Genomic DNA, 27,102 nt, shown 5'->3' on the forward strand with positions numbered 1-27,102 from the left:
AGTTTATAGAGGAGCAGAGCAGGAGCAGCAAAGGAGCAGAGACGGGACCTTTTTTTTTTTTTTTTTTTACATTTTCATTGTAGCGTGGAGAATGGGGGAGCACTGATGGGAAATGCTAGCGACACAAAGGTTTGAGAGATGATCAAGATATGAACGCTCAAGATATACAGAAAAACTGAATGGCCTGAGGACTGGGGGATTAGTGTGGGATGGATTTCTGCAAAACATAATGTCAAGTATTTAGCTTGGACAGGGATAAAAAAAACCTTCTGTTATAAACCAGAAACTAATCAGGTAAAATCAACTGAGGATGGGAACTTGAGCACATTATTTAGCAGGATAAATATGCACTACTGGTGTGATACAGCCAAGACAGACAACTATGGTCATGAGAGTAATCTCCTGTAGAAAGAGGGATGGTTATGTTTCAGACCTCATCTGAAACTCCATGTTCTACACGGGTGTCCCTTATTCAGGAAAGATGAACCCAAAGGGAAGAGGCGCAGAGACACGGTTAGGTCCAGCAGGGCAATGGCAAGCATCTTGCGAGGAGAATGTGGCATCTTTTTAGCAAAGCAGTCTTTCAGTTCATGATGGTGTTACAGAAAGAAAACAACTATTTAAGCTAAAAGACGGGGTTGTCAGAAAAGACAGAAATAAACTATAAATGTAAACTGGCCATGTGCAAATACAGAATGGAAATTAGAAGAACTTTCCTAACCAGTATAGCAATGGGAGTAGAGGAAGTGAAGAAAACTAACTGCTAAAATGGAAGTTGATAAAAAAGGATATAATATGATGTCTGCAATAACAAGAGACTAGATTATGTGACTCAGGAGTACTCACTGAGCTCAAAGGCCAGTTTCTTAAATTGGATGTATTTTTATAGTTCATGAAATCAGCATACCTATGGCAGTGAAGTACTGTCTAGCTAAGTGAGACTGGATTCATGTGTTCAGGTGAGGAGAGAGCATGAAGATCATCTATTCTGAACTCTAATGTAATACAGCCCATAGAAACCCACTCATTCATTTTTGCTCCAGGCTCAATGCATCTCTTTGATCTATAGCATATCTTTTCAGAATGGTATTCAGATTTAATTTAAATGCTTCAAGTGAAGTAGAATCCACCACATTTAACAGCAGCATCTATTGAAACTGCAATGCAGATGGGGTTTGAGAGAACAGCTTTTGACCTTCGCAATTTTTTTTTCTTTTTTGCCATCGTTGACAGGCTTTATGAGGAAATACATCAGACGGATCATAGTGGAAGATATTAAACTTCCTACATCTATTCTGATCTGATGAATTCCTTTTCAATAGTCTCAGGAGGAGTTAATGGCCTGTGGTGTGTTCTTTCTGCTATTGAGCCCAATTTTGAGATCAGTGAAATTATTCCCATTTACACCAGGTAAGAATCTGTTCCTTTATGCATATGATTAACAGACTTCCTGGGACGAGTAAATATTTCTAAGTAATCCAACAGGCTGAAAAAATAGCTATATATCTTATCTCTGAGTAAAGCCAGCAGACTTTGTTTTATGGTACGCTGTGTGCAGTGCGCAACATTTCATTTCCTACACAGAAAGTTCTTAGGGTAATAACTAGTTCCTTTAATATTAGCTTCCTAATATTGGCACATTCCTAAATCTGGCACATAATCTGAGCTAATCCTTTAAATTCTCTCTATAGTTGGAAAAAAGAGACAAATAACTTCCCAACAATAAACCATCTCACCTATTTTATATACTTGGGATGGATCTCCTTCAGGTTAAAGAACTAACTTAAATTACAGACTTACCTTTTAAGTGGCTGCAATTAAGTGAAAGGACTCCTATTTATAAAGTCTCTGGAAAAGAAATATCCTCATGACAGGGAATTCTGGGTGGCTGTCATAGAATAAATTTGGAGTAGTGCAGTAGTAAGATTAAATAAACCAAAATAGCAGTACCCCAATGCAAACAGAAGTCTGATTTCTGTGTGACGGGAAGAAAGGACAGGAGAGGAAGCCATTCAGATCTGGGAATAAATTTGACTCCTCACAAAGAGCTACAAGCCTTAAAAACCACGTAGGGAGCTGAACCCAAGCATAGCTAAATAATGATTAGATTCATGGTTATTTTTCTCTTGCAACATTTCTGTTTGGTTGTAGTATTTCATTGGCACCCCTTCCAGAGATCTTGGGCACCCTGGAGCGCAGTCCTGTGCCCAGCAGTGTGCACCCTGGAGGATGCTCCCACGATGTGTGACATCTTGTGACAACAAACTTATTGTTCGCAGCACTGTGGTTATACCTTATTTTTAGTACCCAAAGACTCTTTCAAGAGCAAAGTGCAATGGTGCCAGACTTTGAACTAAATCTCAGCCTAATCAAAATCCTTGCCCAAATGACCTTTTTTATGTATAGTCAGCGCACTGACTAAGCATGTCTTTTATAAGGATAGTTTGAATATGTTTAATCTGTACTACGGTGCTATGAAAAGAAAGACGATGTGTCCAAACTCTGCTCTTAGCTACAGCAGTCAGCACAGCCATCTGGAGGTCAAGTATTTTTAGAGGTCTGACTTGGATTAGAGTATGACCCCTATGCGCATGAATCATCACAAGGATTAATGAAGTGTATAAAGTGTGTGTGCTTGTTAATCTCATCTATGGACATGACAAAGGATGAAATTCTTCACTTTGAGATAGTAAATGGTCTAGCAAAGAGAAGACACAAAGCCTAACCATATGCTGATGGGGAGCCTACAGCTTAATGGAAAAGTGTCTTTTATTATCTTAACAGTTAAGAACTACAGTGATTGTGCTCAAAGGAGGCATGACATGAAAACGATCCTGTTTCATGTTTAGCCATGAAGTTTTCACTCTTCTTCCTTTTGGCATTCCCACCTCTGTTTTAAATGTTATTTCTTATATAGATTCTATTTTAAATTAAAACTAGACTTTCATAATTTGCATTGATTTTAGTTCACACTTCCTGTAAGTTCCTCTGGCTCCTGCCATGGATATAAACATGGTTGTTCAAGATTTGGCTTTGGCTTGGCCAAATACTTTCGCAGGGGCAAATATTTCTCATAGAAACTCTGATAACATAAAATAGGAAGTTTACTAACTGAATTTTGGCTTGAGTTGTTGCATTAGTTCTTTAACTGTAAGGTTAACGGGCCTCTGCCATTCCAACTATCCGCCCAGGGCAGATACTCTGACGCAGAGTAGTTCCATAAATATTACCTTCCCTAGCCCTGCAGAGGAGGTTTTTAAAGTTTCAGAGTCAGCTCGAAGACGAACTGTGTGCAGAGCTTTGAAATCCTTCATGGATGGCGGCAATCAGAGGCTCACCTTCAGAAGCTCATCCCTGCTGGTATCGTACTGTTTGACACAGAACGAGTCAAGGGGATCAGAGAGCAAGTGAGGGAGCACATCATGGCCTCCAAAAGGCCGAGCTGGTCTCTAAGAATTTCTGTAGATACAAAAGCCCCGGGCTTGTTCCAGTATGCGCCTTCTTTCTATGTCAGTAAAGGAGGGGTTTGGACACTTCTTGTAGCATTGAAGAGAATCATCTTTATGCAACAGCCAAGAGTATCCTAGCTCCATGTGCTTGTCTGTTCAGAGGGAGGTAATCCCAAAAAATTGTGAAAGCTGAAAAAAGGGGAGCTATTTTTACAGTAGTGGTTAACATTTGGAGCTTAGTGCTGGATGGTACTGAGATTCCTCTGAAAGTAGCTCAGCACTCTCAGCTCTGATTACAGTCTTGGGAGGCCGACAGTCCCTCAGCATGGGCTTCTTAGCTTTTCTGAGGACCGGGCTCTTTACAGCATCTTTCTTCAATGGCTTCAGTAGGAAATTAGTTTTTAGTACAAATGTGAATTGCACATGTGCAAGTTATAAATCTGGATCATTGCCAGTAGGTAAAGCCGCTAACTCTGCTATTTGGTAGTTACTATAAAGTTTTCAGTAATACTCTTCAGTTCTCTTCCTGTCCTTTCAGCTACAGAAAAAACATTTGGAAAGAAAAGAGCCTTTTTATGTATAAAGGGGATAAATGAATAGCACTTGCGGGACAAAGATGAGTGGGAATGAAAATACGAGTTTTTTCTGCAAATGTTTATAGTCTGCAAATGATAGAATTTTCATATTCAAGCTTCGTAATAAACGGCACTCAGGGGCAGAAATGAAAGGTTTGTGTGTGGGGGGATTAAACTGAAAAAGCAATACAACTATCTGAATCAGAAAAGACCCCAGTGTCCACGGAGCGCTGCAGAGCGGCAAAGTTTAATGTCAGCGGGATTGGGAAGGTCAGTGAGCAGATGAGGGTTGATGGAAACTCCTCTCTGGACTGTGAAAAGACTCTACACATCTGGTAGAATAGTCCCAGAGGATCTCCGAGTTTCAGGGGGTTGTGAAGCCTGTAGCTCACTTGCTGTGTAGTGCTATTTTGATAGCATCACTTTGTCTACAGCAACCATAGAAAAATAAGAAAGCTCCCATTCAACTTTCAGAGCACGGATGTTTTACCCCGAATGAGACGTAAGGAATTAATAATGTTGAAAGCTAAAGCTTGCTTACTTATATTTGTTTTTTAATTTTTGTATGTGTTTACTTACTTTGCCAAACAGAGGTATGCCTCAGTGAAAGTGGGGATTGAGTGTCATATTATCCTGAAATAGAAGAAATACACTTGTCAAAATAAATATCAAATCTGCATTTTTGGGGGCAAAATTTCATGACAGATGTTTTGTACTTCCCGTGTACTAATTCTAAACATAACTGGTGACCACATTGCCTGCCTGGCCATATTATGTAGAGTTTTCATATAAAGCATTAAGAAAGCATCTTTATAGGGAATAATATAATTATAGTTACATAACTGATGTCTATAAAACAACAACAGAATAACCTAGTTCTCACTTTCTAACATATAAGTATCTGATTTTTGGATCACAAAATAACTGTATACCTGTCTAGGTCTCATATCATTTGGGACACTTCCCACCCACGGCTGGAGGGCAGCAGGGAAAATTCAGAGAGAAAGTGTCACATTTTTCTGGCAGGTTTATTCTTTTTCCCTTGGAAAAATTAGGTCAGGGAGGAAGGTTAGATATATCATTTCTAATCTGTACTGACAGAAACTTGCCTTATAAACTTCTTCTGATTTACATGGGCATAAACAAAATCAGAATCAAGTTCCTGGTGTTTAGACCTGAATATGAAATATGCATGTCCTCTTCCAGGAGAAACACTCCTGGCTCGGCTCCCTCCTTCTTGAAAAAGAAGATGATAGTCTGAAGATGCATCTGAAGCCTTTTGATTCTTCATGGACAAAAGCTGCTCTCTATGTTTTTAATGCATCTTTCTTCACAGCAATCTGTACTTTACGGCACAGAGAGTTTCAAGATAAGCTGAAAATGCCAGGGGTCAAAAATACCACCTCTTATGTTAGTAACAGCTCCCATACATGGAGCCCTGCCTACATAATACAGAGAATCATATTCAGTATGGGTTCTTTAGCAAGCATTTTTTTTAACGAAGTTAGGCTTAATAATATACTTACAGGTTAGATAGTGAAACCCTTACTGACACTGATTAGCATGTTAATCCAAGATGAATTCATTTTGAAACCAACAAAATATTTTAAACCCAGAGATATACAGTTTAAATGAATCCTGACCAGGCGCTGGGAAATAGGAAATCCCTGACATAAGCCCTGACATAAAAGAACAGCTTAGTTCATGAAGTACATAAATGAGGAAAAAGGATGTAAAACAGCCAAGAGGGCTAGCAGTAAATGAAAAGGTCTGGGGAGGCAGGGGAGGTGAGAAGAGAAATATATGGATTAGGTATGTGAGTTTATTCATACCTAAGGACTTCTTTTATTTTAATATGAGCCAAATTTCAATGAAAGCTTAAAAATACGTATTTCAGAGAGTTTTCAGATGAAAGGCTTAGAAGAAAACCGGTGGTGTATGGGAAGAGGAGGCTGCATCCTTTGGGAGGGAGAGTGGATCACAGGCAGACCTGCTGCACGAGGTTTGTTTTCTGGTGGAAGAGTTGTTGCTTTAGGGGAAGTGAGAGTGTTCAAGACACTAGACCTCGCTAAAGCAGGAACATATGAGTGATGCTGGCGTCAGGCCACAGAGTGCCTGGATAGGAGTTCAGCACAGAGCTGGCTGGGGATTTTCTGATGAAACTCTTTTGTCAGAACAAGAACCTTTTGTGGAGACGTACCCCCATTTCGACTCCCTTCCCCGGGGACAAGATTTCCAGTGCTAACGTGAGAAGTGTGGTCAGAGGGAGGGCATGACGACCCTCTGACCAACACCCCAATGGCCAACACACTGACACCGGCGTCCCCCTCGAGTGCCTGTTCTGGGACGAGGGATATTACACATCTGCGTTGCCTTTCTCCAGCCCTCGTGAAGAGGGGAGAGCACAGCCTTAACCCAGCTATACATTTCCCAGGCTGGAGCTGGGACTGGCATGGGATGCAGCAGGATTTGCCTGCTCCTGAGTGTGTAGACATGGCTGGGACTTCAAGGTTTGTTTTGATGGTCAGGCCACCGCCTCTTCCGAGCTGGGCTGCTCACCAACTCATGTGTTGGGCTGTATCTTTTCCATAAAGAGTTTACGTTTTTGTTGGCTGGAGTGCAGAGGAACATAGTCATCAATAAAGAAGGGTTTACATTGTTAATAGCTACAAACACATATTATTTCAAAGTGAAAGTAAAAGCCCTAACAGGCAAGACATCAGTTCCCAGTATGACACTAACAGGAGCCCAGTTCACTCCTATAGCCCATAGGAAATGGAGGGGCTCCAGATCCTGCTCTGAGACACAACTTTGTTCATCCCTGTAACAGTTCAGGGTGTGGTAGAAGGGAGGAAAAGACAGGAGAGAAGTCAGTAGCAGGATTTGGCACTGAGCGACCACACCGCACTGCTTTCTGGGGGGATTCTAGCTCACTCTGGGGTGGTGCTGGGTCCATTGAGGTTGCAAGCTCCACACTGAATATAGTTCTTACCCGTCTTCTCTATTGTACGTTTATCACTGCACTGAACAGAAATTCCAATGGCAAGCAAACTTTTATTACCCACTATCCACATGGCACTGTTCAAAGAGCTCGCTGCTACCAAGGACAAACCAGTTTTTCAAGTCCGGACCTGAACATATGACTGGCTATACAGTGAATCATCTGATACGGGGCTTTGGTCACAGCCTGACCGTGGAGAGGCACCTCACAAGGGGAAATGGAGGTTGTAAAAAAAACAAAAAGACTCAAAGCGAGGGAAGGCTGGGAGGAGAAGGAAGATAAAAGCACTATAAAACCAACTGTAGCTGCTTGGGAAGTGTCAAAGGGGAGATGCTTTACTCCAGGTTCATTACAGGTGTACTGGCATTTTTTTCTGCCAAAATATGCCTCTCCCTTTCTGGTTGCTTGTGTGACACAGCGGGCAAAGTCAGCATGTCGTCAGAGCTCCCGTGTTGTGATGTGGAACTGTGTGTGCTGTGTGAGAGGCTCCCACCCTGCGCTGCACCCAGGCTGTGCACTGATAATCCTCCTCTTCTGATCTGTAAGGAGGAGCAGCAAGTGAATGGGGTTTTACAACTTCTTTACTGAGAAAAGCTTTTAAGCAGCTTGTGGCACAGGCTTTGTTATTGGTAGGGCATAGCTGATCATCTAAACAGTTAGTGGAGGGCTAATGGGAGCGATTTTACATGCAGACAAATAGCAGCAAAATTTCTCATGCCTGTGCTGTCATTCCTAAGGCTCTGCAATTATCTGCATGACCTTCATCCTTGTAGGTACAACTGCAAACATGATCTGTGACATAATTGTGGCTTTCCCCTTCTCCAAGACGTACAAAAAAGCACTATGTAGCCAGGAAATAAGAAATCATCAACTCATACAGAAGATTTAACCTGAAAATCTGTCACTTAATGGAAAGTGCTTGTTTGCTTTTAATCTTAGATGACATACTTTTACTTTGGATACCATTACATATAGATATGAAACATGTAGGAATTGGAGTCAATTCAGATACTGAGTTTCTCTTCAGTAGCCATATTTAGTATGTTAGAAACCCACTAGGAAATATATTTAACTTTGACATTACTTTCTATTTGCCATCTTAGAAAAGGAGTATCTATCAAGTTCTAGGAAAGTCTATTTTTGCTTTTTCCAAAGAGATCAGTAAACATTTAAAATGCAGGTAGATTTTTCAAGGTTTAGGAAGAACTGGGATCTTAGCAGAGCTTGCTTGTGGTTAATGTTCAATAGGCATATTTAAAAGGCTCTGGGAGTCACGCCGGGGCATTGCTGGCACAGACCCTTGCCTGCCCAAAATATGAGACTGCTGTGAAGGAAAACAGGGAGGCGAAGAGGGATTGGGCCTCTTGTGCATGAAAGGTCCTTGCATACCGGCCTTTGTCGAAGGGCCAGTGTGTGTATGCTCACACTTGCTCCCTATATTATTACTGCCCTAGCGCAGTTTCCCTCAGACATCCCTGGGCTAAGCATCTCACAGACAACAGTGCTACAGCTCAAGCCTTCTTTAATGAGTATCTACTGTGCGTGAAGATTTATAGCTGTGTAGTTTTGGGTACAAAACGCTATTTCCGAACTCCGCTTATAATAAACTTAGTTTACTGCAATTGCATGGTCTGATTGCAGACTTATCTCTTCAAATCCTGTGTCATCTGTGATTCTCTTATTACCCTTCATGGTCCTTTTCATACAATTTTATATGGCCCTTTAAACTTTTCTCATGATTCATCTGTGGCTATGGCATCCCTCCATAAAGACACCCACATTTCTCAACTTACTTATTTGTTGAGTGCTTTAGATCTAAACCATACCACACAGTTGTTTCTCCCAATCCTTACAAAATCTGTATTTCATGAGCGCAATTATTTTTAGGAACATTCTCAGATTCAGGGTGGATATTGCGAAATAAGCTAGTCAGACAGCCGATCTCCTAGAGTTAGAAAAAATAGTATTACTCCAGCAAAGAGCCCAGAAAGGCAAAGGCAGGTATAGAGCCACTCATAAAAATAGGAATGGTTGTGTCTGTTTAAATATAATTAGTGAAAGTAAATGGAGAGATTACAACATCACACCTTCATTAAAAGCTGGTTTAGAGAGTAGCTAGAGGAAGTTGTTTTCAATGTAAAGTAGATTATTTTTTTTGTGGATCCTACAAAAGCCAGGCTCTAAGTTACATCTTTTTGTCACCATCTACAGGTGTGTTATATACTAACACTTCCCATTTTTTTTCAAATACAGACAGCAGAATTGAAGAATGTGAACAGACAGTGAAGACTGAAAAATGGGCTTGGGCCAAGGGGGCTTCATAAATCAGTTCAGTCCAGCATGTCCTTAATCTCTCACATTTAAATCCTTTGTGCTCACCTGCAAAATAAAGCTGCTTTTTTATGATGAACTCAGGGGAACCTGTGTCTGACCCTCATCCCTCCAAGGACTGCTATACGGGGCTTCTCCAGAAAATGGGCTGATTGATAGAAAAAACAGAGCAATGATACCTTTATTTTCCCCTCAGGATTCCTAGTCTGAGGAGAACAAAAGAAAACAAACAAGACATAAAACAAAACTAATGAAACAGGTTTATTGCCTTGTCTTCTGGGACAAATCTAGCTCCTGTTGCTGAGAGGTATCCTCCATCGGACACTGGAACCCTGATTGCTATGCTGGGGTTCACAACACTTTTGGAAACCTGCACAGCAGGACGTTTTGTGCACCACAGTGCCCAGGTTCCCGGGGTCTTGATTTGGTGAGAAAGAGCAAAATGATCTGAGGTAGACACCGAGAGGGAGAAGATGGTGGCACATTCCTTACCCCTCGTCTGCCGGGATAACACAGACCCAGCCCTTCACGCCAGTTGAACGTCTGGAGCGGGAGGGTGAACACGACCGAATGAGTGTTGGCAATGACCAGTGGGTAATGAAAGAGTAAACCCTGTGACTTAAAAGCATTAAGAAATGCAATCATTTCCACCTCTTGAAAGCAGGTCTGTGAAATGTTTTTATGCTCACTTCCCTTTCTCTTGAAACTATGACTTCTGCTGCATTATCTATTTACTTTCAAGGCGTAGGACAGGAGTGACAGGACTAACATGACGATAGAAAAGTACAAACCACAAAGATGCAATAAGAGTCTGGAGACTCAGTGATAACACCTGGTAGTGCTTCCCCAATGCTCTGGTTAATATTTACCCGTTGCACAGGAACTATTTAAATAATTGTTGATGCCTTGGTCACAATTTTTGCTTTCGGTAGCAGAGCACGGTGTATTTGACGTGGTTTGAGAGGTTTTCTGAAGACGCAGGAACAAGTTTTTTATTGAGGTCAAACTCTTAGGAAGCTTCTTCTGCAGTGCTCGTTTTTGTCTCAGCTTGCTGAAAATGGCGGGTGTAAGCAGCTGCATGAAGTACTCCATGTTCATCTTCAACTTCTTATTTTGGGTAAGTAAGTTGGTGTTTAAATTGTTATTAGTGATGCATGAAATGTGTTCAACATTATCTGAATGCTGTAGTTGAAGGAATTGTAAAGAAAATAGAGTATAAGTGGAACCAGAGTACAGTTCTAAATCAGGGAGGGGAGAATATGTTTAACTTTTGCCCTTCCTTTTGTCTTTTTCCTTCAAAATAGCTTTCCTTCCACATTCAAAAGTAGACCAGCCATGAGTCTGTCTCCCTGCCTATATTGTGCCCCTCATGTCAAGGGACATCGCTCACTTCAGTCAGAAGATAACAGGCTCTCCACTTACAATGCATTGTTCTCTTGCTTTTATTGTCTGCTGCTTGCCTCCAAATAGCATAATCCTGAAAATGTAGTTGCAACAGGAGATACAGAAAATTCACTTGTATTTTTAGCCTCCTAATTGTTAAATGGTTTTCATATCCTTCTTTGTGGTTCTTTGCTTTATGTTCAGTGTCATAATTAGTTTCTGATGGTGGACAGTAAATGTTTGTAAGATGGTATGGGCTGGCAGTACTGCCAATAGCTGTACCAAGGCAGATACAGCACAGGATGGCAGGGAGGTTTCTGGGTGTCATTTGAACTGTATTTGTCTATTTATCATACCTCAGCTGGTTTGCAAGAATTTCAGGTCCTGGAAGCTCTGGAAAGGTTTGAGTTAAAGAACATTTCTCGCATGGTTCAACCTCACTGTCAGCTTTCCCGACAGAGATTTGTCAGGTTCACCAGAGGTTCACTGAAACCAGAAGCGGAACTACTAGCCACAATATGGGCTTTGCCTCAAGGGATTTTTTTCAAGTGAAAAGGTGATACCATTCAAAAGGGACCACAAACAGTAGCCTTGGAAAATTTGTGGCTAGCCAAAATGACAAGAATTAGCAAAATTCTTTGATCGCTTCTGAACCTCACAAAGAAATTCCTAACAGGCCAGAGATGGTTTGGACTGCCTCCCCCCTCTTCTTCCTCCACCTCCATCAAGGCAGATTGAAGATATCTGACATCTGTGTTGAAGTTTTTCTGCAACGGTACTTAAAAGAGTCTGTAAGTTTTTGACTCGGAATTCCTGCCCCTCAGGAAGTTTTTCCTGTTCACATTCATCTGTATTTACTGTAAGCTAAAACATAGGCAAATGTCTCAGCCTAGCATTAGAAAAGCTCCAAACTACTTCTGGAACAAACGTGAATAATGCCCCGTGCCTAAGCCTCCAGTGACAGCATGGGTTTCCTAGGAAAAAACACAGGATGCGATCCTGGGAGAGTCTTGAAAGCTCAGGAAACAATCAGGCATGGAACAAACTTCCCAAACCTATCTTTATGCCAAAGGTAGGAAAATCCGTACTCTATTCTGGGGAAGAATATGCTGAGAGCATTTGCTGTGCATGTGACTGCCTGGATGGGACAGAGGAGGACAGGAATGCAGCTATAGTTACTTATTTTAAAGGAAGGTGTTTAGCACTACCAAGATAGAGAAGAACAGACGTGGTGCGAACAGGAATAAGGGCCGACAGAGTAAAATGAAGCTGAATTCTTTGATTCACATTCCTGTGTCTAAGTCCTGGAAATCATTAAATTGCTGCAGCAAAGTACAGGGAACAGTGACGTCTTTACAGCCACTGGTCCCACAGCTGCTCTCCCTGGTGCACAAGGCAGTTGGCAAGTGGAAAATTAAACTGATAGTGGGAAATGAAGGTGACTTTAACCTTAATAAGGTAAGAGCAACGGCTGAATATTTACTTGGCGTCCTTTCATTTTAAGCCCTTTGCAGTCTCTCTGGGAGTGTCCCCTCTTAGGGGACTTGGGAGTGGGCTTTCCAGCCTTCTGATGCCTTTTTCTAAGCAGCTCTTACAGCATAGCACTAAGTGAGTAAGCCCTGGAATAGTCTAAGCTAGCTCTGCAAAGTGGCTCTGGCTGCAGTACATGTCGTGTGCCCTCTGGGAATCTACAGCCCCGTGAGCCCCATGCTGGGCTCCAGCGTGTCCCTGCAGTGTTGCATCCTGGTGAAAGCACGCTGAGCACAGGCTTTTGAAGAGCTGCGCTTTGGAGCTGGGTGCCTATAAGGAGCTTTTAATAGTCCTTAAGTCAGTTTTGTGCATTAAACCTGACACATAGGTCAGATTTTTCCTCTTTCCCTTCTTCAGAGTTTGCAGGATATCCAGTCTCAGCTGCTGCCCTCATTCTGTCAGCTTCTGCTACTCCACCTCATGCAAAATAGTAGAACTACCATTTTTTTTCCGCTAAATATTGATGTCTGATCCTAGTTTGAGGCAACCTGATGAGTGACAGAGCAATCTTTGATCAGTTGTTGATACCAGACTTGCAGTCCCATCTACAACGAAAGTGGCCACTTCCCCATGCCTTACCTCTGAACATCTCGATCCCTGAAAGTAGCAACGCAAACTTAGCAGGTACGCTGAGCCATAGACCGCATTGTCTGTAGGACCTTCCTAGCACTCTTAATTTCAGGTATCTCAAGGAAGTATTCCAGTCAAATGTTTTCCTGAACAGGAGCAAACTTGTAGAACGCTCCTCCTGATACCCTTAAACTGGTTGCTTAAAAAGTGTGTGCCAATGGAGGGAATTCGCCATAGGATTGGTTTTCCCATGTCTGGGAAGTGCAGAGTCTTGATATACTGCTGGTCCAGAGTCAGGGCAGGCTCATCTGAGGTGATACTAATTTAACTAGGATGTGTTTTTTCATCACACCAAGACTGAAGGGCTTGAGAAGAGAAGGACCAATTGAATTTGAGGGACAACAGTCCTGTTCCTGGTCAGTTTATGAGACCGTGATGACGTCAATGCTTCTTGGTCAAGGGTTGAGGCAAAACTATGATAGCCACCCAGTTTTGGGAAAACGGGTGAGGATCTTTTCAAAGCTCTTTTTATTCCATTGGAAAATACTGGTTCATTAAAACTGAAAATTTCCTGAAATGAAAGTTTGTTTCATCAAAACTTTATTTTAAGGAAACTTAATAATTAGGATTGAGTGTTCCAGCAAACTTGAAATGTTTGACTTTGACTCTTTGGGAACAGACCATTTTGATTTGTTATTTCAAAACTTTCTTTGCATGTTCTTGTACACTTCGTATATTATGAACATAAACAGAAACAAAACATTAAGATTTTACTGAAACGGAGCATTTTCATTCATTCAGCCTAAACCAACTCTATTTTTACAATTAAAACATATACACTTTACTAAAAATTTTGATTTATAAATGATGTTTCTTTTTTGAATGGAGGAAATAAATATTGTAGCATTCCCATCTGACTGGTAAGCTCCTGTACATTCAGCTATATTTACTTCTACTACTGTGCTGTATTTTTATGGGAGGTCCTATGTAACAAATAAGGCAGTGGGCCAAATTCTGTTTGGATTTGTAGCAATAGCTACTTCAGTGGAAATTTTCACATTAGCAAGCCCATGTTGTCTGGTGCATAGCCACATGGCTCACATAGTGCTGCTGAACAAGACCCAAATATAGAGTCATATGATACCAGCAGTTTCTAGGCAGATTCGGTGGGATTCAGAAGGTTTCAGTGGGGAGTTCTAGTTAAATTTGATAACATGATATAGCTGTCATCGATTGTACAACTTTCCTTTTCATGTTTCAAATGTACTTATAGGAACTTTACTTAGAGCAGGAAAATGTGTGGTACTCATGTCCGAGTGCTGGCTCTGTTCCATATTAAATAATCTGCTAAAGTCGTTATGGTCTTTGATGCTGAATATTATATGAAACCTTTTGCAGGGAAAGTATTTTTTAAGAAAAATTATCTAAAACGTATAAAAAATATCTCTCTTAATTTTAAACAGTTAGGAATAGTCCCAGTCTTCATGGGAAGCTCATAACAACATTTCAGGGCCATTTATGACTTCAGTATTAATGACATACAGGAAGACAATTGTAAATCTGACTAGTCTCTGGTCCTCAGTGATCACTCTTTCCTACCAGTCGTCTCAGTCCTCAATCCTTACACCTGATTAGTCTCTTAATTACCTGTCTCCAACACTTAATAAAGAGAAATTCTGTGTAAGAATCATCACGGACAAGGTTAGGAATAGAGTGACTGACGCGTAGGGGAATGGTACCTCAACGATCAACGAAACAGGAGCCCAACTAGTGATTAAGGAATGTGTCTGGACCTGAGATTCATCTGTCCTGACTTCAACACCTTAAAGCAAGTCACTCCAGTCTAACTTTCACATGTACATGGCTGAGTATGGTTGTTTGTGTAAAAATGTAATGGAAAGAATAACTATAGGCATTTTATAGGAGGAATATTCTAAAGATTGGAGATGGCCGGATACTGTTGCAATAGAAACAGCAGAAAGACTTTATTTAGAACTTTTCCTGAGAGTTTTACCATAAAGAATATGTCTCTAGGTGTGTGTCCTGAATATTTCTAGAAACAACATTTATACAAACATCCCTTATCAAAACTCATGTGTTTCCATTATACAAGAAACAATGTGCTTTACAGCCATGTTATATACATACAATAGCAATTTATATTCCTCCCTCATCTGACAGAATTTCTGTGTGCTTCCCAACCACATGTATAAATCATCAAGGAAATGCAGAGTCCTCTGAGGTAGAAACATCAGGGATCTGGTGCATAACTGAAGATTTAACTACCCTTATGAAGTTTCCTGGATATGAATCAATATTCTATGCTCCAGCAATTCATGTTTCTTTCACTTTGCCAAACAAATGATTTCAGAATTTTGGCCAGCATCTGGTGCAATCTGGATGCTGAACGTTAATCTAAAATTTCTGATCTTCCTAAATGTTCTTTATTTTCTCCTGCAGGTGTGTGGCTCCGTTATACTGGGAGTCTCTGTATGGATACGTGTTAGCAAAGATGTTCAGCAGGTAAATGTATGCAGTCATACCAGAACCACGTAAAATGTGGAAGCTACTGCATATACTTTCATTTCCCATCTTCATTTCCACAAATTTGTTATGTTTTTGTTGAGGTGTTTTTTGTCGGTAAAGATTAATGCATTTTATGATGTTTAAGATTAAACAAGATGGTGCAGGTAGTCAGATAAAGTGATTGACGTAAGCACAGACATGTGACTACAAGAAGTGTCTTCTAGTGTTATTAATGTAGGTTCTTGCAGATGCACACTGATTTCTGTTGGGCAGCGTGTCTCTCTCTCTCCTCTAATGAAAACGAATGATGGTTTTGTTATTGATTTCAGTGTTAGAATAATGAGGAGCCATGTAGCTCCTAGACTTTTCGATGTCTTTCCCTGTTAGAATAGTATAGTCATATATATTCCTACGGTTACTTCCATATGTTTGTAGGGAATATTTTTACCTTTCTCACTATCTGCAATAACACAATTTTTATTTCCCCAGTAACTGCCACTTTGAAAGGGAGCAAGGATTTTTCCTTTCTATTTTCAGTGGCTCCTTAAAAACACCTTATCCTTTTCCCCTCGTATTTATATAGAAAGAGTTTTAGAGACCCCAAAATCTTTACTTTTAGGATTAAAATGCCCTAACAGCCCTCCAGCAGTGGGGAAGAAAGTCCCTGAGTTCCCTTCCCGGATTTTATCTGGGTTATTAAATTACTTCAGACTTTATGCCTTTCCTTTCCTGCAAAGCTAGGGAAGATAGAATTTTGAGGAACCCTTGGTCTTGCAGACATGCAGCAGAGGCTGGACCTGTTGGTGCAAAGGCCCTTTGGCCCCGTGGGCCCTGCCAACCTTTTGCCAAGCATGCTCCCAGTGGCACTGGTCTCTGACTCGCAGCATGCTTTCAGCCACCCTTGAGTGAAGCTGATTTCACAGCTCGTAGATGCTTCTCTGAAAGGCACCGTGCAATCTTTGTATGTTGGTGCTTTGTTATACTAACAGGAAGAACAATCTGACTCTAAGGTTTAAGCAGTGTATTTCTTCTTGTGAATTTGGGTCATGGAAATGTAAATGAATTTGAAAATTTAATTCGCATACTTCTATTTCCAAAAAGGCTTTCTGGCGATGGAAGTGAAAAAATGGCCAGGTATGACACGGAAGCACTTTTTTCAGCTTTCAGACTGAGCCTTTGGTATAGATTAAGTTGCAAAGCTTCAGATCACTCCTCTGCTGCTCTGCTGAAGTCTGTCAGTTAATAACAATAATTTTTAAGTCAGTATTTCCCACCTGGGAATGAGAAGTTGGTGGAGATAAGATGATAGCTTTCCTGCCATTTGACTGATGACACTGTTGCCCTTAGCCAGTCCCAGATGTCTCATGTCTGGCAGAGGATGGATGCAACAGAACTCAGTTCATGATGACGTTGTGCCATGGGGTAAATTACATCATGGTGGAGAGCTCTGCCGTTCTCTGCTGTGGAAGAGGAAGAATGACAACTTTCTCTCCTCAACAAATATTTTACAAGAAGCTAAAATTGCCATACTTGCTAGTTGAGCATCTGCTGTATGATGGCTCAGGTGGTACAGCGGAGCTTGGAAAACCATAACCGCTATTATCCTTTCTTATTTTTTGAGAGATTTCCTATTCAGAAAACTGTCCCCCATATTGGTTTCCTGAAGTGACACTGAGTACTCCCCCAAAACTGTGAATTAAGAGTAGGGACCAAAACTGAAAGCATTTTCTCACATTTTTGCCTCTAGGCAGGCAAAGTTCCCATTCAAAACCAATGTATATTTTGCCTGAGTAATAATTGAACAGACCATAAGGATTTGGCTGTAGATGAATAGAGCTTTCTAAGAATAAATAACAGGAGGTTCAGTCCAACTTGGAAGGGGAAAGAACAACACATTCTTCAAATTATACTTGTCTATATACCTTTGCAATTTCCATCAGAAGATAAATGTGACAACTTCCAGACATTTTTGCTAATCTTGGCACCAGCCACACTGGAAAATATTCTTTGAACATTTTTCTCTATTTTGGCCTTTGGCCTTAGTCAGTCCTGTGGGAACTGAATAATTTTATATTTAATAATACTGAGGTATATGAATTGTTTAGTTGAATGTCCCACACATCAAAATACAGTCCTCATCTCTGAGGGTAATATTAGAGATCATGCCTAAAAAAAAGAAAGCTGCTTTGGAAAATATGTCTAACTATTTCTTTAGTATATCCAGCATTGCTCTGAGAAGTGTTCTCTCAGGAACAGCCACAGAGTATGTTCCTGGCCTTCTAATGACAAACAGAGGTTTTGTTTCTTTAACATTTGGTTAATGTAGGAGACATTTTGAGATAATCAATTTTGCTACTTCCAGTAAAAAGCAAAGATTCATCGACTGAAAACTAACTGAAAGGCACTTTAAAGGCAAGAGATCTTTATTTACTCTGTAAAATTGACTTTCGTCTTGTGCAGAGACAAAGACTGTGGAAAACCAGGTTTCACCGAGCTCCCCAACAAAATGTTTAAGAAGGGGGCATTAGAGGTTTGTTTATTTATGGGTCAGAATTTCTCCATGGTTGCTAATCAGTATATTTTTGAGTTATGAAGTAATTCTCTTGTTTGGGGGGATACAGATGTTTTTAGGAGGAGCTTCTTGTAGCTGAAAGATTTTTTTCCCCTCTCTTTTCAGGAGTTGGATATAGACAGCAGCCTGTTTGCAGGGGTTGATCTGCTGATAGCCGTGGGCTCCATCATTATGGTCCTCGGGTTTCTGGGGTGCTGTGGTGCCATAAAGGAGAGCCGGTGCATGCTGCTGTTGGTAGGAAAGAAAAACATTTGGCTACTTCTAACAGGCCACAGCTACGTTTGATGGATAAGGTCCTTGCAAGTAGCATCAAATGCAGATGGGGGTCTGTTTTTTTAACCAAATGCTTGATTATGATCATGTGTTTTCATTGCTTACCTTGTGCTTGAGCCCCTTCTGAATTCTAGTGCAGAAAAAATGATGGGTGGTCTCATCAACGGGAAGACAGGGTCCAGAGAGCCCCAAGCATGTCACGAGCTTTTTTCCATCCAACCATCACCAAAGTTCCCCCCACCAGTCCTCCCCCACTACCTATCCCATTTAATTTCATAAATTCGCAGTTGCTCCCTTTGCTGGTCCTCCTAGAACGTCCTCCCTGTCCTCCTGCCCAACACCTCTCACCTACACGCTGCCATCATGGCACTACTCCGGTGTGCACCTTGTTTGTTCACCAGCTGAGCACACTCTGTCTCGAGCACCCCCTTTTCTCATCGCCGGAGAAGGAATAACTGGGACGGCTCTGACTGGAACTTCAGTTCATTCTACCTACATGGTTACTCGAGCACATGAAAGCTTGACATTCACTTAGAAGAAATCATATCATCTTGGTCAAAAGTACTATAGTTTTCTCCCCCTTCTGTTTTCTTCCTAGTTTTTTATTGGACTGCTTCTGATCCTGATCCTTCAAGTCACAGGAGGTATTTTAGGAGCAGTGTACAGATCTCAGGTACAGCATTATTCTGCATTTTCATTGATGTCTTCCGAGAGTTTTGTTTCTACCCTGAAAACTAATAAAATATTTGGACTTGCAGATTGAAGCATCCCTTAACAAGACTCTCCTGGCAAGTGTGAATTCATTGCAAAGCTCTACAGAAGAATCTAAAGTGTTCCAAGAGAATTTCCAGAAGTTTGAGAGAATGGTAATTAAAATGTAACAAAGGATAGGGGTTGTTGTTATCTGTTCCATCTCTAGCATTTGTCTGTGCTTAATTTTATGGCTTACTCTGTCATAGATTTGAATTTCATTCCATGGGATGGGGAAGAGTCTGACTTAAATGCAAATTAAAACACTAAACAAGGGGCTTCTGCTCTCTCGATACGACCTGGGCTTTCTGCGGTGATTTCTTTGTGCAATAGTGTTCATAAGAGCAATGGAGCAAGGACACAGAACATGCAAGTGAGACTGACAGTTAGCTAAGCTCTTTCATGAGAAGGCTGCCTGCTCCTTTGTTACAGCTTTCCCTTCTGAAGGGACATTGCTCCTTCACTCTATCCCAGCTAAGAACTATCCAGTACTCCTAAAGCGAGATTAGGCACTTCAGGAGTGTATTTCATTTGGAATAGCCTATTCCTATGACGACATTAAATGCCATACTTTACTATGTAAGAAGGGAGAAGAAAATATGATAAAAGGGAGGTTTGTTTTGACTGTGCTTATACCTGTCCTGGCTTCTCCCACCTGCAGGACTCCCGAGGGTGGACACTTGGAGCCAGCTTGCTCCTGGGTATCACACAGAGAATGCCCTTGAATCTCACTGATATCATTGATGGTGTAGACCCCTGCCCCTCCCACTAGTACCTGTGGGTGCCTGCTGGTTTGGGGGTTTTTTTGGCCCTAACACATGATGACTTTGATGGGTAGGCTTAAAGAATTCCTATATTTTTAAGGGCTGCTGGCGTGAAAGAAAAGGAAGCAAGGAACTATATTTGGGTGGCTTATATTACTTCCACTTCTCCTTCCCCATTCTACCTCCAGCCCTGTCCTCTGCTTCTGAGCCAGCTTATTTCTTCTGATATAATAAGCAGCTCCCTGGAGAGATGATTGAGGGGTGAGCAAAATGAAAAATCCCATAATTACTGTATTAATTTTTAAATAGACCAGCATTGCTTTATTATGTCCCACGGCCTTTGCTTTTATACAAAATTATGTGAACATTTCCAGCTGCTTTTTAAAACAGGGAGGACCTCAAACCCAAGTCTGCACCCCTGAGCTTTAGTGGCTTGAATAAAGTGGAACATGAAGTGAAACTGCACCTGGTTTAGGTTTCACAAACCCCAAATGGAGCCCTGGCCTCCTCAGTCCATTACTAATTTAAAGGGCTAACCATCATTCAAGGTGGTTATTTTTCTAGATTTCAGAGTTTTACGTGCCTGAATTTTACATTTTCAGCCTGGCTTTTCAAGATGTGAAATGTGGATGTTACTGGAGCTTTTACTTACCTTCTGCAAGTATAACCTGCAGGAAGAAGACTTGATTCTCAAAAAAAACTCTACCCAGCGTTGTTCCATGTTGCAGTTCCATTCTGGCACCAACAATTAGCACTTTTATAGTATATTAATGTCTTTGGAGTCCTGTATACTGAAAATCTGGTCTTGTTTAATTTTTTTTTTAAACTTGTGCACTTACATTCTTATAACTGGTATGGAAACGTAAAGGTTGTTTGAGACATACAAATTTGCGACAACTTCCACATGGGAAAAGATGAAAGGAAATTTCTCCTCCGTTGTTCCTCTCAGCTCCCTCGCTTAGTCCCCTCGAAGTGGAAATCACCACTTTTTTCCTCATGTCCCCATTTCCTCCTTTCTTGCAGAATGAGTGCTGCGGTTTGCTGAATGGACCTGCAGACTGGGGAAAAAATTTTAATGCTGCTTTTGGTAGCAGTAAAGTCTGTGCATGTGAACCAGAGGACCGACCAACAGACCTCTGCACCACCTTTCAAGGCAGATACATTTATAAAACGGTAAGAAAAACACAAAGTTCCACTCATCTTTCCAAAAAGAGGTTTTAACCCACGGTTGTCTTTGGTGACTGGCACAGTCAGAAGTTCTGTATCTTTCCGAAAAGGCAAAGTTTTGCCTTCACTTCATTAGCCAGTATTGCCCCTGTGCAATCCGGGATGAAATTACTGTGCATACATGAAATACGCTGCTGCTTCCTCTTCCTGGGATGCCTCTATTTTAGCTGTGCAGTGTAGTACCCTTAGGACCTCGGCAGTCTGCATGGTTACTATGGGTGAAAACTATTATGGCTTTGGGGTCAGGGTATGCCTCGGGGTCAGAGCAGCACGTCAGCTACCCTTTGGCTCTCACTCCTCCCTCAGAAGGTTATGTTCCCATCCAGGCTCATTTTGGTGGTAGACATGTTGACTCAGAGGCTTTCAAATGGCTAAGGGATATTGAAAACCGAACACATTAAATGCAAGACCTTTGGGGTTTTATAGTCCTTTAATAAAAAACCCCACACTCATTTTGCAGGATCTGCTGGAAGGAAACCTTACATATTGTAGGCTTCATGGCAGCATACTCGAAGTGTAATTTCCTACAACTTCAGCCTTTTGAAAAGCTTGTGGCAGTTAATATAATAATAAGGCAAAAATGTCTGGTGACAGGCAATAAGAAAGCATACTCAGAAAATGGTAGGTGGGCAGCAGAGATCTCAATTAATTAATTTCAAGATTTGTCTGTCTCCTTATATGGAAATTTGGACTCCATGCATACAAAGAAAAATATGAAGGGAAAAAAAGTGGAAAACTAGCACAAAATAGCTTCATTTTTAGAATGCTGGTGGTCCAAAGTTTGCCAATCTGAACCTAGCACAAAGCAGATTTTAGCAAATGTCCATTCTGCTTGTATACTTTTCTAAATGCACAGCTCCTTAGCCAGGTCCTGCCTGAACACTAATTTCCTCCCTGTGTAGTCCCACAGAAGCAAATACTGTTTTAAAGCAAGGGAACAGTCTGGTTAAGTAGAGGATGCCAGAACCCAATCTGGAAATAAGATGTATACAAAGAGGCTGTTTTGGCTACATTTTAATGTCTTTTTGGCCTCAGGCAGACCCTCAAAGGACACATGAGAAGCCATCAGTGAAATTACTGCAGGTGCAAGATATCGCTCACATGAACACACGGATTTCATGGTGGTGTTAGATGCTAGTAAAGACATTCAACTCTTGTGATCCAGGAAAAAAGATTTGAAATTCAGTGCAGTTCTGAGTCAGCTTAAATGAGAGGTTTTTTAGAAGGACTAGAAGGAGAAGACCCATGTGTTTATTGTGAGGGAGGAAATATGGTGAAAGCATATAACTATATTTGGGGGGAAGGCAGTTGTACTGTTGGAACAGTACTGTAGTTTTGATGGATTTAAGCCGTACTTGGCTTTCCCTACAGTTTGCAAAAGGAGTATTGTCAATGCCTGGAGAAGATGTAGTCGTTATAAGAACAGATGTATGCATTTATTAAAAAGGAGAGTAGCTCTGCATCGAACTTCAGATATGATCACTCTCTTCCTCCCAGCCCCAGCCCAAGACCACCAAACATTTGTCAAAATTAATTTTTAAGCTAGGTTTTATATCCAAATATTTTTAGTTGAGCCCAATTCTAATAATAAGCTTTGAAGTTTCAAATCCAAAGAACAGGTTAGCGGGAAACTGAAGTTCTCTTTCAGATCTGGTCATTGCTGCATTGGTTCTTTCCTAGCAGCAAATGATTATCAAGTGAATAAGCTTCTTTTGAATAAGAATAAAAGCTTCTTTTCTTGTCAACTGAAAATCATGCAAACATAAGGCATTACAGCCATATGTCTTCGTTTAAAATTGTACCCTTTTATGGTCAGCTACTAAATTAATCTTCGTATTTGGGAAGGCAAAGACTAGATATCTTTCTCAGAGCACAAGGTACGTATAGCTGTGTTCATTGTGTTTGTTAGCAACAAGCCAGAGTAAATTCAAACAGTCTTTCTTTAACACAGAGAGAAAGAAAGAGAGAGAGAGAAGGCATTTTAGAGGATGCATTCCTAATAACCTTAGGATAATATTGCTTACATATAATTAATCATTGTTTTCTTATTTTTCAGCCTTGTGGAGAGGTGATTGTCAAATACCTTAAAGACCATCTGCTCATAATTATGGGCATCGCCTTTGGACTGGCCGTTATTGAGGTACCAGTATACACCATTAAAATATTTAGTAGCTGACAAGCAATGTGTTCTACTTAGAAATACACTGGGAATGGGATTAGAACACCTGGCTTGCTCAATTAATAGACAAGGGAAAACCACCTCTCACCTTAGCTATAATCTTACTGTTATTTCATATAAACAGTATACGGCTGCCGAGCTGTGAACTTGAGGTGGGATCAGACCACCCTGCTGCCTGTATAAGTGTATCACATGGGACTTTTTCTGCAAAGATTTGACAGTCCTGGGGCCAGGCTGTGCCTTGACAGCGAGCCCCATGGACAGGGGGGCGTGCGGATACCCAGCCCCAGGAAGGCACGAGGCAGAAAAGCCAGTCTTTTCCTCCTCTTTCCCTTCTTTGCTTGAGGAAAGAGTAATCTCATAAGAAAACTTAGCCCCTAAACTGCATATTCTTGTCACAGAGAAATTATGGTACAAAATTATTATTCTGAGGCATAATTTAGCTGTCAAGATGGTGCGTGAATGTGCCTGAGTGCACACCTGTGCTGCTCCATATATTCCTGTGTGTAAAAAAAGCAGAGTATGTGAGCTCTTCATTTTAATTGCTTCATCATACACTGAAGACTAACATGCAAAATTTTCTCCGAAGAGAGGAGGAAAAACAGTGAGGTTATCCAGTCAGCTACTTGACGAATGATAGGTTTTGATTAGGAGAAAATGACAAAGAAACAGGGGATTTCATCATGTTGCTTTCTTCGGTCATTTTCTTTCTTTTCACTATTCCTCTGTGGTTTCCCTCCTCCCCCACCCCCCACCAGTGGATGTTTGAGGGAAAAGCAGAAATGACGAAGATTGCTGTGCAGAGTTCAGTCTGTTATTCCAAGTGAAAACTTCTTAACATCATTGGCAGAGGATTGCTCCTCGTGGTAGAAGAGTGGGCAAAAGCCCCAACTCAAAAATACATTTCCAGGAAAATAATAGTAAGCGGGGAAGAGTTACGCAGCTGCAGCACTGGGAGAGGACAGGCCAGTAACTTCTTATTTGGCACAGGCTTCATGTTATTTAAGGTGCTATATGTGGGGGGTCAGGTCTCTCGCCTATATGTAGACTGTGAGGGGAAAATAGGTGAAATACACCAATATTAAAAGGCCTTTAAAAATATAACAGAAGTATAAAATTGCATCTGTATCCTGAAGGTAAGTTACAAGTCACTTTGCTCTAGTTACTGCAGTTACATGAGTTGTAGCCTTTAGTTCATGGGCCATCATTCTTCCCTGTTCTCCAGTTGGCATTTTCTGTGGCGGCTGCCTCTCCCAATCATAAAAGGATTCGAAAACAACATGAATAAACAATATGAGCCTCAGCTGGTACAAATTGTCAGCTGGCAATTTACACTTGATAAACATTTAGCCTTTCCAAAGATACTAACGTATTATGACTTCTCAAGTAATTGCAAATCAAAGGCTTAACCATCTCTCTGCTCTGGAAAACCCCAGATAAAAAGCAGTGGACAAGGAAAAGTGCTCCTCTGTAGCGTTCCCCCCTCTGCCTGCTCCATTATGCCTCTTGTGGTCTGTTAATGGTTTCAGCTCACCCTATTAGTGGAAATGATACTGAGAAGGGCCCAGGTTCACTTGGGCACAAGTGAAAATGAGAGCATGGTATGTCAGGGAAGCTCTGTCAGCTTATTCCAGCTGTGAGTCCATCCCCTCGTCTGTACCCCTGTGTTTGTATGTTCTCTGCTGTCTCTTCCTTAAATACATGAAGCATCCTGGTGTTCATGGCTTCATAACGGTCAATTGGATACCTTCCTCTTTTGTGAAACACCTTCACAGACTGCTTAATTTTAAATCCAGAAGGAAGCTTTCTGATCTTCTGATCTCGCCAGCTGTCTGTCACAAGCTGTGGAATTTCACCCAGTAATTCCCACTACAGAAGGTGACCTTACTGAATTTTATATTTCAAGCAACAGCTTCTTCAGTCGACTCAGTCTTTCTATCCCAAATCTATTATCAATGAATATAAAATATTTGTTGCATGATCATTTGCCACTCAAAACAGTGTGTATAGAAGTATGCCTGTATACATATACACGTATGCCTTTACACATATATTTACATAAAAAAAGAGTGACAGTAGAAAAGAGATTTCAAAGGGAAACAACCCTTAGAATATGCAATGAAATCAAGGAAGTTCCTCCAATTTTCTTAGAAAATAAAAGATTGAATTTTTGTCTGAATTTCTTGAACTTCTCAGTATTTGCTGCTCCATTGCAGCTAACAACTGCATTTTAAACCCCCAGAGTTACAGGGTTCCCCGTCCAACAGAGGCTATCCGTCTTTTAAACAAATGAAAGTTTTCCGTCATGTCTGCAGTCTTACCTGTGGTACATACTGATTTCATTAAAATGGCTGTATTCTAGAGTCATGTTCTTTAAGAATTACATTGGGAAAGATCTTCTGCATAGCAGATTTAGCCTGCATGTAAATCCAAGACATTTGCAAACAAAATGTTCCCACTGTGTATCGGTTGTATCCTGGGATTTCCAGAACTGCCAAGTAATACCAGAAATGTCTTTGTTTTCCAGATTCTCGGTTTGGGGTTTTCTATGAGCCTCTACTGCCAGATCCAGAGAAAATGAAACTGTAAAAGTGTCAGAACGATGTCACCAGCCAAATCAAAACCTTTGTAGATAGAAGGATATTTGGCTTGGCACATTCAGATATATATATGCATGTCCCAGGCAGCTGTTCTGATGAAAACGGCAGCCCTTGTGCACACGGATGCTTCGCAATTTGCAAAATGACCTCCTCGTACTTCATAAGATTTAATGATGTGAATGTGAATTTTTATTTGTAATAAATGTCTTTGTTTATGTTTCTGAGGAGTTTATTTTCTCTGAAGACAGCATTTAAGTCATGTTGAGATTCCGAGTTCGCCACGCGGCGTGTCCACACGGGTGTTACACCACCCGTAGCATCACCGTCAACAGCTGCAAACCATCTTGCCGTGGCTGACGGGTCCGGGGAATCACATGCCCCCAGGCAGCTTTGCTTGCGGGGCAGGGTGTTTTCATTACGAGTGTCGCAGGTCAGTTTGACACCCGATATGGTATATATGGTCAGGGTTTTGTTACTTGTGAGAAGCGCGGGGACTAGCTTTCATCCAAAGAGGAAAGCCGCATTTCCCTTCAGGGACGTTTAAATCTATCTCCTGGCGGATGAGGCGGTCGCTCTCGGGCCCAGACGATGCTCAGATTGCACACGAGAGTTGGGTTTCGTGGCAAGTGTTTTGCAAATATGCACCAAGGGTGAAATCCAAGCCCATCTGAGGGCGAGACGTACACAGGAGTCAGGCGGGTGAGGCTTCACCCGGCGCGGCTGAGGCGAGCGGCGGGCTCCCCGGCCCCGGGTGGGCGACAGAAGGCACGGCTGGCAGCGCAGCGGCGGCCGTCTAAAGATCCCTGCCACCTCAGCCCCCCCCGGGGGCCATCGTCGGCCCCGGCCCCAGCGACGCTGCGGCAGGGCCGGTCTCCATCTCCCCGCAGCCCTGCCCTGCTGGGCCGTGGGCTCCCACCGAGCCGGGCCCGCGTCCCCTCAGACGGGTCCTGGCTGCCGGGCCCTGCTCTGCCCCCCTGGGGGGGGAGCACGCCTGGTCCCAGGCCCCAGGGAGCTGCTGGCCCAGGCGGTTCCCTGACGGAAAGTAAAACGGCACCAGGGAGACGATTTTTTTTTTAGAGGCAGGAAGATGTCTAACGGTGCCCGTAGGCATCCGCTGAGGTTTTCCCACAGCGCGCCGACGGCCTCGCTGCCTCGCGTGAAAACTGGCTGTTTTCACCAGTCCTGCTGGGCCTGGGCTTCATCGTTAGGAGCGGCTTTAAACACCTCCAGACAGCTGCTCTTCAGAGAAAACCACGTACCGTGCCCTCCAACTTTAAGACCCCTCAAGTGCCTGCAACTGTCTCAAAGCACGCTGAGACTGCTCCCGTCCTGACAGAGCCACGCAACTGTTGCTTATAAATGCATGAAAAGG

The 27,102-nt window shown here is 41.8% G+C and overlaps 1 protein-coding gene across 1 annotated transcript; it reads left to right on the plus strand.

Moving 5' to 3' along the window:
* The first annotated feature begins 10,216 nt into the window (after window positions 1-10,216).
* TSPAN8 (tetraspanin 8) lies at window positions 10,217-25,913 on the plus strand. The gene is made up of 8 exons (XM_030003225.2): window positions 10,217-10,473; window positions 15,300-15,362; window positions 18,043-18,171; window positions 18,809-18,883; window positions 18,969-19,076; window positions 20,748-20,897; window positions 23,008-23,091; window positions 25,658-25,913. The coding sequence occupies exons 1-8, from the start codon at window positions 10,414-10,416 to the stop codon at window positions 25,709-25,711; spliced, it is 723 nt and encodes a 240-aa protein (XP_029859085.1). The 5' UTR covers window positions 10,217-10,413; the 3' UTR covers window positions 25,712-25,913.
* Window positions 25,914-27,102: the final 1,189 nt, after the last annotated feature.

This window comes from Aquila chrysaetos, chromosome 26, assembly GCF_900496995.4.
Source record: "Aquila chrysaetos chrysaetos chromosome 26, bAquChr1.4, whole genome shotgun sequence".
In the NCBI taxonomy this organism is placed as follows: Eukaryota; Metazoa; Chordata; class Aves; order Accipitriformes; family Accipitridae; genus Aquila; species Aquila chrysaetos.